General features: G+C 45.4%; 1 protein-coding gene across 1 annotated transcript in view; it reads right to left on the reverse strand.

The window, feature by feature from the left end:
* Positions 1-15,479, reverse strand: part of GALNT17 (polypeptide N-acetylgalactosaminyltransferase 17) — a gene marked incomplete at both ends in the record, with an annotated part of 181,305 nt that overhangs the window by 7,463 nt on the left and 158,363 nt on the right. Inside the window, 3 exons of the mRNA XM_079545336.1 lie at positions 662-757; positions 1,921-2,058; positions 5,057-5,242. Coding sequence (XP_079401462.1) covers positions 662-757; positions 1,921-2,058; positions 5,057-5,242 — 420 coding nt within the window. The remainder of the gene's footprint in view (positions 1-661; positions 758-1,920; positions 2,059-5,056; positions 5,243-15,479) is intronic.

Here is a 15,479-nt window from a genome sequence, read left to right on the forward strand (position 1 = left end):
CTCTGCTGCTTGCTTTTCCAAACACTATCAAAGATAAAACTGCATGAAAGGCCAAACAAATTCATCATCTCTAACTCTGAGTATTTGACACCTCCAGTGATCCTCCAAAAGACCGAGTGTGAACCTTGTAATGATGAATTCTGATCCAGAATGAGCTTGAAATTAGGATAAGAAACTTCTGGTTTGCTCCTAAAACTTTGGAGAGGCAAAGGAAGTGCTAGAAAACTAACACTGTGTAAAGCCCAGCCCTGCTGAAATGGCTGATTCTCATCCCATCAAAAAGCAGTGTTTGTTTTCTTATCCCAACTGGTTCGTTTCTACTCTGTCACGTAAGAGAGAAAGAAAAAGTCTTAAAATGCTCTTGTTGTGTGTGTTCTGCTCTGCTCATTGGCCATTTGCTTTCAGAATTATTTACCCTTGCCTGGAAGATGTTTTCAAATTACGCTTTTACTCGCAGCTCTGCCGCAATTATGGTAATCCAGAAAATAGCTCTCAGAGTAGTTGGGAAAGCACATCTTTTATGTGATTTTTTTTTTTTTTTTTTTTAAAACAAAAAGTCAGGCCTGGTACACTTCAGAGTGAAGCCAACAGACGTGTTGCACATCCAGGCTCCATCCTCCATCCCTCCAGCACCTGCTCCCAGCACACGTGGGCTCCTCACCTGTGGTCCCCAGCCATGGCACGGGTACAATATTGCTGTGTGGTTCTCCTGCGGGCCCTGGTCAAGGCAGACATCTTTTGCCTTGTTGTTTCGAAGCTGTAAGAAATAAAGAGAGCGTGGTTAAACAGCCCTGCGTCTTCAGACATCAGCAGGGGACTGGTATGCAGCCATGTCTCTGGCCATGGAAAGAACATGTGGTATTATATATCAATGGGCATAATCAGGCAGAGGAAAGTTTACTGTGCCATATGTTTTCTTTAAACATGGGCCTAACGATGACTATTTTTACATCATAATCACCAGTCAAAGGAGCCAGCTTCCCTGAACAGTGTTTTTATTTGGTCACATGTGGTAGCAGCAACTGTATTTTCAGACTGCTTTCAGCACATTGCCAGGAGCCTCAAATCAATGCGGAATCATTTCTATTTCATCAGAATCCCAAACTGTTCAACAAGGAAAAGGATGTCCAGATAGCACAAGGAAATCCTATGACCTGTCACAGGGATGCAGGAGGAGACACAGAGCTGGTGGCTTAAAAGACCCCCATTGGAGAGTGCTGGACTCCTGCTAAAAGCCAGGTCTGTGAAAGCAGAGGTCCTCCCTCCAGTTTCATCAGATAGGTCAAGTAAAATGAAATACTGCCTTTAAAATATTGCTTGTTTGGGGGCGGGTGCCCTGAAGCTATTAAGTAAATCCAATAAGGAAACTTCCTTAAAATTGATGCCCATCTGGGGTGCTCAGGATGTGTTTCGAGGAGCCTTCTTGAACTGCCACCGTTCTGTGAGACCAATTGCAACAAAATATTGTTAGTTGCCTGTTTTTATATTCCTAGTACTGTCTCAAAGCCAAGAGAGATTGAATTAAGTCTCCTTGCTTTATCTCAGCCTTAAGCTGTTGTGACAATGTATTATATCCTACAGAGACCATGTAAGAAATTAGGCTGAGGTTAAGTCAAAGGGTTTTATAAAATGACTACATGTTTGCTGCATAATCCACGCACTCGATAGGCAACACACACAGTTTTGTGTCAACTCAGTAAATAATGTATTAAAATATTTTACCGTATGCAGTCTCCAAGATTAGAAACAGATCCCAACACAGGTTTTCACAACTGTGAACAGGTTTATAAACATTTACACAACTGCAGCGGAACAGTAAGGTCTGATTCACATTCAACTCCTTTGAGGCTACTTCTCATCAGAGCTTCACCAACTGTAAACACTTCCTGTCTCATCTAAGGATGTATCAGCTTTAATTACCTCGCCATACGCAACGGTGTTGTTGTATCTTCTCATTTCTGGATAAACGTGGTCCAGATACCACTGGAAATTTTTACACTTCAAGCTCTTCCTTAAGGCTTTTCTCTCGGAGACATCCCCGATGTCAATACCTGGATTCTGAAAAACAACAGACACAGCACATCACTGGAAAAAAAAAAAAAAGAGAAAACAAGTGCATTCCACTGATTTCACTATTTGTTCTAATCCACTTGGAAACTGCCAAAGGTTGAGTAACTTCACACAGAAGCCGTGCCAGGAAATTTTGGCAGGTGTGTTCAAGGCTGAAATCATCAGCAGAGAAGTCTGACTTGGGACAGAGGCTTCACAACCACAGCAAAGGAGGCACTCACTTCTCTGACAGGGTTTGAAGGTGCTCTCGCATTGGCCACCAAACACACTTTGGTCCTGGGAGGAAATATGAGAAGTGCAACATGGCGCTGACAAAGCTTCCCATTAATCCCTTCTGCCTTTGGATCAGTCTGAAAGTGATGGAGTTTATCAAAAGGCACAACGCCAAGCTATTTTTAAGAGATCTCACCTACCACTTAGGTACTGACATAGTGGATTTCCAGAAGAGCTTAACAGCAAATGTACATCAGGGTTAAAAGATGGCTGCATGCTCAATCCTGGGAAAGCAAAGCCCTGTCTGCACCAGGCACCAAAACCCTCACCCTTACATGATCTTTGAAGTTCCTTCCAACCCAAGCCATCCTATGATTCTATGGAGACTCTTCCAGGAGCTACCTCAGAGGACAGGATGGTTAGAAAAGTATAAAATAAAGAATTTTTTTTTTTTTTTTTCCAAAGGAAAAGATCTACGATTCAAATAGAAGAGAAGCAGATAGGAAGCAGATAGCTGAGAACAAAGGATAAAAACCACAGGAGAACAGAAGATGAACCTAAAAAAAAAAAAAAAAATCCTTTTTTGACAATTTGGACAAATACATGTTGAAAGAGTCTCCCTGGAGGAACACCACTGCTCATGCTGATCTAAAAGCACACAGAGCTGCAGCACCTGTCCCAGGGGGAATAAACTCACAGCAGCTGAAGAGAGCAGCCCCTCTTTAACCTTTTATTTCTCTACAACATTTGGGGAACTAATGCAGCAACCAGGTGAAGGAAATCAAAGGCACAAAGCAGCCACTTCTCCTTCCTGCAAGTGTCTGGGTTTCTACTCTATTTTAGCTCCTGCTCTTTTCTCTTCCAGTGATCATTAACTACAGCTGGGAAAGCAATTTTCCATTACAATACTTGTAATGATCTCCTAATGAATTATTCACTCTGCTTTAGAGAAGACACCATTTTAATCTGTGACTGGTAGCTCACAGGTGAAATAAAGATGATTCAGTAGGTAGGACAGGCTGAGATCTGAATGGGTGAGCCTGGAATATTCGGCACCTGGTATTGTATTAAGGGATGGTCAGGTGGCGTTAGGAAAAGCTTCTGCACCAGAAGGTGGTGGGCACCTGAGCTGCCAGAGCTCAGGAAGCATTTGGACAATGCTCTCAGACAAACGGTTTGGATTTTGGGAAGGGGGTCCTGTGTGGAGCCAGCAGCTGGACTCAATGGGTCCTTTCCAATTTGGGATATGCTGTGACACATTGTCACTATGCTGCCTTTTCAGAGATGCATGGGACCTGTGCCCTCCTGCCACATGCTGGGTAAGCAGCATCACCTTCCGTCCCTACTCATTTATTTCCTAACAAAAAAAACACAACACAGGGCTCCCCACCACTCCCAGAAGAGCAGACCAGCAGCATGGGCAGTTACCAACCTTTCCCAGTTACCCGTTATTCTCTGATGCAGTACGAAGATGTGACTACTAGGGCTCCAAATGCCAGGAAATCTCTCCAGATGTAACCTTTCCTCCAGCAGCAGCAGCTCCTGCTAATGCCTTTCAAAATGCCCTGAAGCACTGTGCTGCCAGAAGGCATGCTGCTGCAGCATGGAGCATGAACCTGGAGCAACTCTTAGCTGGGGCAGGATCTGTAAGGAGTCCTTATTTTCATCACCAAAAGGATGGCTCTATATTTACTTTGTTATTACATGGGGTCTTGGGCTTTGTGATTTAGACTTCACCTGCACAAAGACCAGAGATCAACAGCAGCTGTGGATGTATACAAAGTCCTCCTGCAGTTTATAGATCTTTGTGCAGAAGTGTAGGGAATCACCTACAGAGGTGTAGGATCTGTGCCCTGAGCATCCCACAGCTTCCTAAAGACACACCATCCTGCAACAAGGCAGGATTTACATGAAAAATAATATCAGATCTGGGAAAACCTGAACAATTCTGTATGGAAATAAATAATAACCATCAGAGTTACACAGTGTTCTTGGAGCACAAACATGGTGCTGCTGGGAGGGCATCTCCCCTTTGTGAGCCACAGCCTCTGATCCTTTACCACAGTTCCTAAGCACCGATGGCTTTATCCTTCCCAGTGCTGAGTTTGCCTGCACACGACATGGACCTGTGCAAACTGCAGGGCAAGCCCCAATGCCATTATTAATTACCTCTGAAAGCAGGTTGCAGAGAGGTGGGGGTCGGCCTTTTCTCCCAGGTAACAGTGATAGGATAAGAGGTGATGGCTTTAAGTTGTACCAGGAAAAGTTCAGGTTGGATATAAGGAAAAATTTCTTCTACAAAAGGAGTGGTGGGGTCACCAACCCTGGAGGTGTTCCAGAACTGTGGGGATGTGGCATTGAGGGACGTGGGCAGTGGGCATGGTGGGATAGGATGGGGTTGGTGATCACAGAGGTCTTTTCCAACCTTAATGATACTCTGATTTTATGGTTCTACGACTCCATTTGAGGAACAGCGTAATGACATAAACTCACGCTGTTTAAACACTCAGTGGGGAGATAAACACTACGCTGCAGGTTTAATATTGAGAGGCTAAAATGAGAACACCTGATGGCAACTATAAGAATTCCCTTAAATTCTGCAGGTGCTGCAGCACCTCCATCAAAGCCGAAATAGCCCTGATGGCTTCCGTGGCTGAAGGGTGGGACAGAGGGTATTTAAGGCTCTCCTTCCCTTGGGAGCACCAAATCCTCTACAATTCAGCATTTTAACCCAGTGGAGCAAAAACTCAGGAGCAGGGCACAACGGCCATACCTCCAGAGGCAAGTTCCACGCGATGTACACATGGGACTTGTAGTCATCCATCCACACCTCGGCCACTCGCAGGGCGTTACGCTTGGTGTAGAAACCAATGTTGTTGTTGTAGGGCTTCTTCTTGCGTTCAATGTGGGCCACCCTGGAGCAGGGCAGGACTTCCATGCTGCCACCACACAGCCACACCTGCAATGAAACCAGGCAAAACTCCCATCAGCAAAGGGTCTGTGAGCAAATTCAAGAGAAAGAAGGCTTTGTGGTTTTTGTAGCACACGGTATCTCATCATCTAGCTGCAAACAGAAACCCGTGGTCATGTTTGACCAGCTTGACCACTCTGCTCAGCACCGAGGCAGAGGGAGAAGTTAACCTGTGCCCACAGCAAAATGCACTCTGCATTTGGTGGGATGACAACTACACCATCCCACCATCAGCACCCTGTGGTATTACTGCGTTGCAGGATGGGGTGCTGAGTTTGCAGAGCTGCTTCTACTAAATAAAAAGGATTAGTGCCTGGAATAACTGAAACAATCGCAAGAGCTCCTTCTGCAGAAGGGATGACTCAGAGAAACATATGGCAGGGACAGATTTCTCCCACTTGAAAACATTTGTTCATTATTTTTCTTTCACATGCTGTTTAAAATTCCCTTAAATCACAGTTTACAAGTTAATAAAATATTTGGAGAGCTTCTTTTTCTCAGACACAAAGGGAACGTGCAGAATGACTCACCATACCTGAGTTCTTCCCTGTTTGCCTTCACCAAGAAGTTATTTATCTTAAATATAAAAAATCCGTGGCAAGGACACCAGGCTCTGGGCAATCATCATTAACACATATGCCAGGCAGGCCTAATAATCCCAGTTTCACCTATTCTGCAGTCTGCTTTGCATTATCCTTTTGCACAGTTGTTGTAACACCCAGTGTTTCTGGGATCTCGTCCAGGCTCACCACCTTTATTGCCATCTGCGTTCCCTAAATGTTATCAACCTGCTCTCTCAGCACCACAAGGAGACTCCAAGCCCCCAATGCCTTACCAAAAACCAACCAAACTCACCCCATTTATCTCACAGGGATCAATAAAGGAGCCCAGGGTGAGCAGCACCACGCAGGCATTTGGGCCACAGCTAGCTAAGGATAAGATATGTTATGCCCAAACCCCAAACATTTGCATCTTCCTGTGCTAATAACATCCAAACGACACAAAGGAGATATTAACAAAATCACGTTAGAAAAGGTGAATTAGTTCACTGCTCCGTCAGCTGCCCTTCACAATGATGAAATGGCAATAGTTCAACTGTTTGGAGCTGCCAGTTCTGGGGAACCCCACATCTCCCCCAGTGCTGTGGAGCAGCGTGTGAGACTTTATCCTGATCCGAGATCAAAAGAATCATTCTCACAACTTTTAAGCCATCACGTAGTTAAATTGCCATCTTCCACCAAGCTTGCTTCGGGTAGTAAGAATGTAATTTTGTCTTTTGAGTTTTGTTTTAATAATTCACACGGTTCTATGCTAGACAGCTCCTCATACGTTGGAAATATCTGTACAAATGATCTTGAAATGCATATATTGTAATAAACAGAGAGCGCTGGAAACGGCAGTGACTATCTATGTATCCACCAGCCAGAGAGATCAATAAAACCCTAATTCTAAAAAGGCACTTCTTTGGGAAAGAAAAACAAAACAGATGCGTCTATCATCTCGTAAGTAAATCCACACTGTCATTACAGAGACAAAAATCGAACAGCTTCTACAACATTTCTGCTGGCAACAACAGAACAAAGAGAACGTGGGGCTGTTACACAGGGAGGGGCTGTGTATTCAGTATTGCCATCCCCACTGAGCAGGGGAGAAGCCGTGGGCCCAGATGCCGCTTGTTCCCAGCGGCAGCGACTTCTTGAGCCTGCTGGCATGCAGGTGAGCAGGTCCTCAGATGCTCAGACCCCCAGCGCAGATGCCTTTCCGTTGTCAACAGCTCCTTTGGGAACCTTCATTACTGCCCTTTTGAGCAACCTGCTGTTGCACCGAAGGTACGTAAGGAATAAGGAGACACTGAAAAGTAGGCTTTTCTTATTCATAGCAAATGAACCCCCAGTCCCTTTGGGTACTCTATCCGCTTCAACTCACAGCTTTAAATGGGCAATCAGTCCAGCATGGTTTTTTTTTCTGCCAGTTCCTTCAGGAATTGTCCATGTTTCTTAGCAGAAGTGTAATCAAGAGAAGCAGAATATCGAGACCGTTGAAGAAACAAGTTCTTGTAAATTAATTCATGTTTAGCCTCTTTAATTTGGCAGAATCTTTCACACTGCTTGCTACAATGGAACAAATAACCATTACACCCATTCATAAAACATGCATGGAGAGCGTGTAAAGACAACGTTTGAAGACTCGAGACGGAGTGTGTAATAGAGCAGGCTAAATATGAGGAACAAGTCACAAGTTTCCCCTTGTTTTCTGACATTCAAATTTCACCATGACTATTAGCTTGCCATTCATCCACCCGTAAAGAGAGGCTGAATTAAAAATAGAACATTCCCCTCCAGTAAATGACAGTGACTCAGTGACTGCTCCTCCACCCGTCTACACAGATGTACAGAATGATGCCTGGGGTGGTAAAAAAACCACTTAATACTAAATTCTAGTAAAGCACTTCCAGAGAAAGAAAGAGAAAACAAACCCATCGCCAGGAGAGCTTTGGTGTGTTTTCAATCACTGAGGCTGGAAAAGAGCTCTAAGATCATCCAGTCCACCCATCCATCTACCACCAATATCTCCCACTGATCTGCGTCCCCAAATGACACATCCCTATGGTTCTGGGACACCTCCAGGGATGGTGACCACACCACCTCCTTGGGCAGCCTGCTCCAGCGTCTCACCACTTTTTTGGGGAAGTTTTTCTTAATATCCAACCTCAACCTCCCCTCGTGCAACTTGAGGCCATGTCATTTTGTCCTTGGCGAGAGGAATGCAACTGTTGTCCGTTGTCTGACTGTCGTCCTTCGCAAAAGATGACTTTTGTAAGAATTCAACATGGAAAACCAGCAATTCTCAAGCAATGAAATTTTTGAGTGCAGCTGAAACAGCATCAGCCATCTACTTTCTACAAGTGTTTGCCCACGTGGGAGGCAGCCCTTGGTTAGTGCAAAATCCCATCGCCTTGCTCTAGGGATGGAGTGGCCCAGTTTTGCTCTCCCATCACCCTCAGGGAGCAGGAAGGTGTCACAGATGTGTGAAAGCATTGACAAAACAGCACGATGCTGACCTGCACTGGGACAGTGCAAAGCGGGAACAAATTTGGCATGGTGCAATGCAGCAGTAGAGCTTCTAGGGAGGTGCAGGGTCTTCTCTTGTGCATGAGCATGCAAATACATTACAATATTCAGGGTAAGGCATTCCCCCCACCTCCCAGGCAAGGCACCAGCATCTGCCCTGCCATCAGCCTGCAGGTCTTATGCAAAATCAGAGCTGTTTTCACACTGCTCACATGGAGCATTTTAATGTGTCTCCATTCCTAATGATGGCTGGGATGTCAGTAGGCGCAGTGCTTGGGGGAATGGCAAGAAGCACATGTTCTCCACTGCTACTGCCCTGCTGGTTAGAGAGGGAGGATGGGCAAGAGTGTGCAAAGTGCAGCACGCAGACAGTCCTCTGTGCTGGTAATAGAGACAGCAAGAAAACCCCCATTTCACTTGACCACCTCACTGCAGTGATCACAGAAACAATTTTCCAAGTGGTATGCAGTTAGGAACAATTACTGTCCACGATCCCCTTTGCCCTCCAAAATTCACTGCAACCATCAATTTGTTTTGCTCCTGCCTGCCAAAAGCAGCAATTACCCTCCAAGAGCATTATTTAAGAAACAAAAGGACTTCTGACAATCTGCCTGCCATCACTGGAGCCAGCCAGGTGGAAAAGGGAGCCCCAAAGGAGCTGTGCCTGCAGGAATCATAGCGTCATAGAATCACTAAGGTTGGAAAAGACCTCATCTAGTCCAACCATAAAGGAGGGTACTGAGAACCTGTCCTGTGCTACACCAGCCTCAGGGCATCGCCTGTCCTCCCCTGCGGGCTCAAGAATTATCACGTCTCGAGGTTTGCTAGAAGGTTCTGTTGCTAGAATGGGACCAAACCCAATTTAATGCATACTAAGAAAAGGTTGGTACTGCCCCGAAACAGCACCTTCTCCTCTCTTACCATTTGCATCCACGTGAGAAAAAACATCCCATTACTTGGGCACTGCCTTACATAATGCTGTGTGTCCCCCTCACCCGCGGGACATCATTAATAATCATCATAATAAAAAGTCAGAAGGGATAGCAGCTATCTGGGGTCCTGAACGTGGCATTCTAGCTGCAGCTCTCTGAGACTTCCATAATGCACACTGACAGCTCCCATTACAGGATCCTGACTTTCCTTGCTTATAACTTTGGCAAATTTTAAGTATTCAGACTGAAATATATCCTAGAACAGCTCGAGCCTGCCTGTAGTTAATGCAAAGAGACATCATGTCTAATGGTGTCAGGGTGAGTCTGCAAGGTAAACTTCTAATCTCCGAATGTATTGTGACAGAAGGATACGGGGAAAAATGCTCCTAACTTTCATTACACAAACTCCAGTCTTTTCCAGCTGATAAGTTCATTTCTAAGGTGATTAGCAAAACTGTACCTTAATTAGCAACGGATTTCCCATTTAACAGTTTTGCCTTATCTTCACCCCCCTCCTTTCTTTTAAAAGCAACTTCTTTAGTTGAGGGAAAAACACAATTACCCAGGGCAGCTAAAATAATAAGAACACATCAGAACAAAGACCTAAATAATGAAACTGAGAAATAGCAAAAAATTTAATAATAATAAAAAAAAAAATGGCAAAGAAATACTAATTTCTGCACAAGCTCCCTTCTATAGCTCTGAGATACGGCCTCTCTCTCCAAATTATTCCTTTTGTCAAAGGAAGCAACACTTTCCACAACACATTTCTCGCTACATGGCTGAGGCATGTAGCCTCAGTTTGTCCTTTGTGTTCCCATTTTGGCTCCTATGCCCTTATGCCAACATGACAGTGCTGCAGAAGAAGGGTCAGTAATGAGATGAAGAAGAACCCTTGCACCCAAAGTTGCAAGACTCTCATAAGCAGCAAGCTGGGTAATGCTTTATATACGTAAATGTCTATCTATAGATTATATGCCATATCATTGCTGATGTGCTGCTGTGAATACAACTATCTAATTGTAAAAATCACAGCAAGAACTGGAGAAGAAATGTTTAGTTAAATAACATGAAAATGAGTTAAGAAGTCAATGTGGGGGGAAAAGGAGAGGGAAATAAAATAATGTTTTCTTTCTATGGCAGAAGAATGCAGCATTCACAATCTCTGCAGGTGCACACAAGCACTCCTTGAAAACGGGTTGCTGTCTTTTAGTTATTTTAGGCTGGGTATGTGGATTTTCACAGATCCCATTGGAGGAGAGGATTTAACAAACAGCAGTGAACTTTCATGGGCACTGTGCTGCAGTCATTCAGCAAAGGTGCAGCGTTGTACCTACAGACCAACAACCACTCGCTGCCTTTGGAAAAAGGCAACTCCGTGTGAGCAGGGACTGATGGATCATAGAATCATAGAATGGCCTGGGTTGAAGAGCAGCACAGTGCTCATCCAGTTCCAACCCCCTGCTGTGTGCAGGTCGCCAACCAGCAGCCCAGGCTGCCCAGAGCCACATCCAGCCTGGCCTTGAATGCCTGCAGGGATGGGGCATCCACAGCCTCCTTGGGCAGCCTGTTCCAGTGCCTCACCACCCTCTGGGTGAAAAACTTCCTCCTAAGGAATCCTCTTGAATATCATGACTTTGGACAGGTTCCTGTCTTTGCTGTACCAGACCCGGACTAGAAATATCCACATTATTTTGTGTCCAAACTCCCCAGCTTTTCTGCTGAGACCACTAAATGCATTCCTGTTATCATGGCCATTTAGAAATGCCAAATAGAAGCAGAACCCAGGTTCCAAATTCACTCCGCAAATCCTAACCTACAGCAACACGATGTAACAGTGACGGATTCCATCCTCTTAGCTCTGTGTGGAACATAAACAGTTTAACATTTGACATATTGGAGATGCTAGAATAAAGCAAGCTTCACGTCAACGCGAAGCAGAGATTTCTCTGTGCTGCCACAGTTCAAGGAGAATGAGACATCCACACTGTAATTGTGTTTGCTCAAACTTGAGGTTTTTCCAATGAAAAATTTATGCTGTGCTCCTCCAACAAATCTAACAAAACCTGTCCTACATTGTGCATCATTGCTGGGTACAATGGGCATTGATCTGGCTTCATCACCAGATAAGGTACGTAAGAATGGGTGCGAGGGGAGGCTGTATTTAAAGCACTCACAGCTGGAAGGCATGTGTCCCCATCCTCCTGGCTCAGAAGAACTGTGGAAAAAGACCACTTTGTCTCTCAGCACATCAGGACGGGTACTTCAATTACTTTAAGACTACTGGGGTTACCATAGCGTTGTCAGTTTAACATTTCTAAAAGTAATTTTTCAAAAGAAGAGGAAGGGAGTATGCCTGTTGAATCTGCAGGGATGCTCTCTCACCTATATCCCAGCCTTGGTCGGAGCCCAGCTTTGTGCCACCGGCTCCTGTTGGCTGAGCTTGGCATCGTCTCATCGCTCTACAGCACCAGATACATGGGATGTTAACCAGGCACTGGATTACCACTCTTAATGTGAGTCGTGGAGCACGAAGCCCTGGCTCTGAAGTGTTTCGCAGCTATCGTGTTATAAATCTGTGTCTTTCATAATACATTCAGCGTGAAAATTCCTCAGTGCGCTGATGCTATCTGATCAGTTTTGGCAGCACGACAGGGACCTGATTATGTTTTAATAGCATAACACAAAGATTATTACAGAGACCCATAAAAGACGAGTGCCTAAAACTAGCATCAACAATACCTGTAAGCCCTTTTGGAAGGCAACGATCACGTTGGGCTTTACACCCTTGTAAGACACGAACTACCGGCAGGATTTGACCCTAATCTACTTGGAGGTTGCTCATTTTTGTTTTTTATTGCCGGTAACGTACCAAAAGCATCTTGATCACATTCTCTTATTACCACTTTTGTCAAAGCTGTAAAAATAAAGCAGCATAAACAGTTGAAGGGAATTTTGATGTATTTTTCATGCATGGAAAGCCGTTAGAGAAAATTATCCTCAGACAGTTCTCTGGACTAACAGAGCTCCACATGGGGAGCAGCAGGAGAAGGGGGAAGGTGTCATGGAGCAGTTTAACTATAAGAGGCAGTTCTGAAACAGAATTATTTATGCAGAGAGAGGCAATGCATGCTGGAGCTGACAGCTCACCGAGCTCCTTCCAGTCATCTTAACTCCAGCACATCACGACTGCGGCTTCTGTGATCGGTAATTATAGATATCCTCTCATCAGACACTGATGGGGAAGGCACTGAAAGGAAGCCGAGCTCCGACGTAGATACTTGTAGATGGCTAGGATTTAATGCAACTCAGATGATCCTCTCTGCAGAAAATTGCTCGAGCAACTCATCAAAAAGAACAGCTAATGAGTTTAAAACTAGAACATGGAACTGAGGGAGGAAACGTATGCAGTGTCTGCTATTTGGTGTGAACACCCATACACACATGTACAGACACACAAGGCATGTCCTGCCTTGTCAGAGCTCTAACCCAGACTGACAACGCTTTCTGGGCTCTCAGATGTTTTTGCTATGGACTTTCTCATTCATTAGGTTTAGAAAGAATGCCAAACATGAGCACTGAAACAGACTGTCAGGTTTCCCTGAGGCTTCTACCCTCAGTTTCTGATTCTGTTCCTATTAGGAGGGGCTTCAAAGGGCTCTGTCTGTCCCTGATGCAGAGCCCCCCACACCCAGACACCGGGAATCTCCAAAGGGGTGAGGGGGAATCCATTGGGACCACAGGAATTTACATTCCTCTGAAAAATGCTGCTTTACAAACCTTAGCACTGTATTTTAGTTGAATCCCAGAAACAAAGAATGATAGAATCACAGAACTATGGAATAGCCAGAGTTGGAAGGGACCCACAAAGATCACCAAATCCAACTCCTGGCTCCACACAGGACCACCCAAACCCTATGTCTGAGAGCAGTGCCCAAACTCTCCTCGAGCTTTGATCACGGAGGGCCGTGCCCACTGCCCTGGGGAGCTGTGCCATGCCTAACACCCTTTGGTGCAGAAATCAGACCGTCATTTCAGTAGTTAGCTATGAGCAGCTCATGTAGGGCAAGCAAAATTTGTAAGCTAGCTATAATTTTAGAGAGGAAAAGCCAGCTGCCTGTGTTACTGAGGTCCGTGGGCTATTGCATGCTACTGCTCAGCACATTCCCCCTCACGGCACCACGTATGCTGCAGACAGACTTAATGTGTGCAAGTTTGAAATCTGAAAATAAGGTCCAAACCAGATGGTTAGAGACTGGGGCTGCTCTGTCATATTTTTGCCATTCACTCTGCCATCTGCTTATTTTCTAAGGCAATGCTAAAATCTCATCTTCGTCTTGTGCTTTGAAATAATGAATACTTTGCAACTCAAAGCAAGTGTGAAAGTTTAAAGCCCGAGCAATTGCTGTGGCTCTGAAGCTATCATCAGCAAAACTGCTGATAACTGACTGTCACAGACAGCCTTCGACCTCCACTAAAACACTCCCTTCAAATTCTGGCACATGTGCAGGTGAAGCATTGCGCAAAGGCTCTCGAAGATGAAAAGCCTCCTACCAGCTGCTCATCAGCACCATCGTCTGTTCAACACCACTCCTTCAAGGCTGACCAACTCCGGAACCATTTCCCTTCGGTACAGAGAAGCCACTGAGCTGGAGCTGTGATTTTTAGCTGTGATTTTGGAAGCCCTGGCATGGGGACAGCAGTGAGGATGGTAACAGTAGTGCAGCTGCTTGATGTAGACATGAGCTACTCCAAGAGCATGAAATTATTTTGGCGCCCGTCCACCTGGACTCAATTCTTTCATCTTTAAAGGTTTCCACTGCAAGTGGCCTGGGCTTGCATTCATGGTTAGATGTCAGTTTACTAAAGACCACAGCATACCCGTTATGGGAGTACACTGGGTGCATGGCCTCTGGCTTCAGAGGACTTGAACTTACTCAGAGCAGCCAGCACCAGCCTTCAACTCCCTCACTAAAACCACAGCCACGAAGACAGGGGTTGTGTGGTGAGTGGGGACAGACTTGGACAGGAGGGAAATAAAAATGGATCAAATGCAGAGTGGGGCTTTCCCCCATCTTGCACACAGCACTGCCTAAAAACAGAGCTGCATTCCTGTTTTTATTAATACAAATCTTAATTAATGCTGTCTCTGTAGAAGCTAACCCTGATCAAAGCCTTGTTTGGTTATGGAGTCCTGCAGAGACAGCATGTGTTTGAACTGTTGAGGGTGATCCAACCCACTGGAACAGTCACATCTTCATGGGAAGACATGAGATTGCATTATTCATGCCCAGAAAAGCAGCAGCAAGCTTCTCCCAGGATGGCCACACACCTCAGATGTGCTCATGTCCCACCACTGCAGCAGGGAAGTGTTTTTTGTGGCTGCTCAGAAAGCACGCTGCTTCATGTTAATTCCTCTTATAACACACGTTGAAAATTGTTCCATTGGTCTGCGGGACCAAATTTCCACAGCAGCTATCAAAATGGTTTTGAAAGATGACCTTGGCTGCTTGCTCAACCCACCAGCTTGATACACTCCATCAGCTTGCTCCTCCTCTTCCCAAATCCCAGGCACAAAGCTTCTGCCGCATCTCTATGTCCCTCGGGGTCTGGTCACAGCACGGACACCACAGAGCATGACCACTAATGATTTTTCATGCAGCAAACACCAGCTGTGCTCGTTATATTGCACCCCGTCAGTGCAACGTAACAGCAGTGAGACACCAATGAAACGGCAGCTCCGCATTGCCTCCGGGTGACTTTGGTGATGTGCGGCTGCTGTGTGACAGAAGGGAGATGGGCTGCTCTAGCAGGGTGTCCCTTGGGTCACATTCCCAGGAGGGATGGTTGGATAGTCCTCCACACTGCTGCAGTGTCTGCCCGCTGCCCTGAACTCTGACTGCACACACACACACACAAAGCTCTCTGCTGTAAATCAATCCAGCGTACGGCTGCACTTGATGGGTCCATGCTAGAGCTTCATGAAAAAGATAAAACGCACAGACTACACAGCCACTTTGATGCTTAGATTTTTTTCTTCATACTTGTGAAAAGCCTGAAATATCCCCAATTCCTTGTTTTACCCCTGCACACCTACATATAATGTAATCCTGGAAGTATTTTGGTAGGGTAGAGAGAAGAGCTGGAGCTTCTTCATCCCATGGCACCAGTTGATCAGGTGTGTGGCTGCAAGCTCTCCACGGCTGCAGTCCTCTGTGTGCA

The sequence above is a fragment of the Tetrao urogallus genome (genome assembly GCF_951394365.1).
Source record: "Tetrao urogallus genome assembly, chromosome: 20".
Lineage (NCBI taxonomy): Eukaryota > Metazoa > Chordata > Aves > Galliformes > Phasianidae > Tetrao > Tetrao urogallus.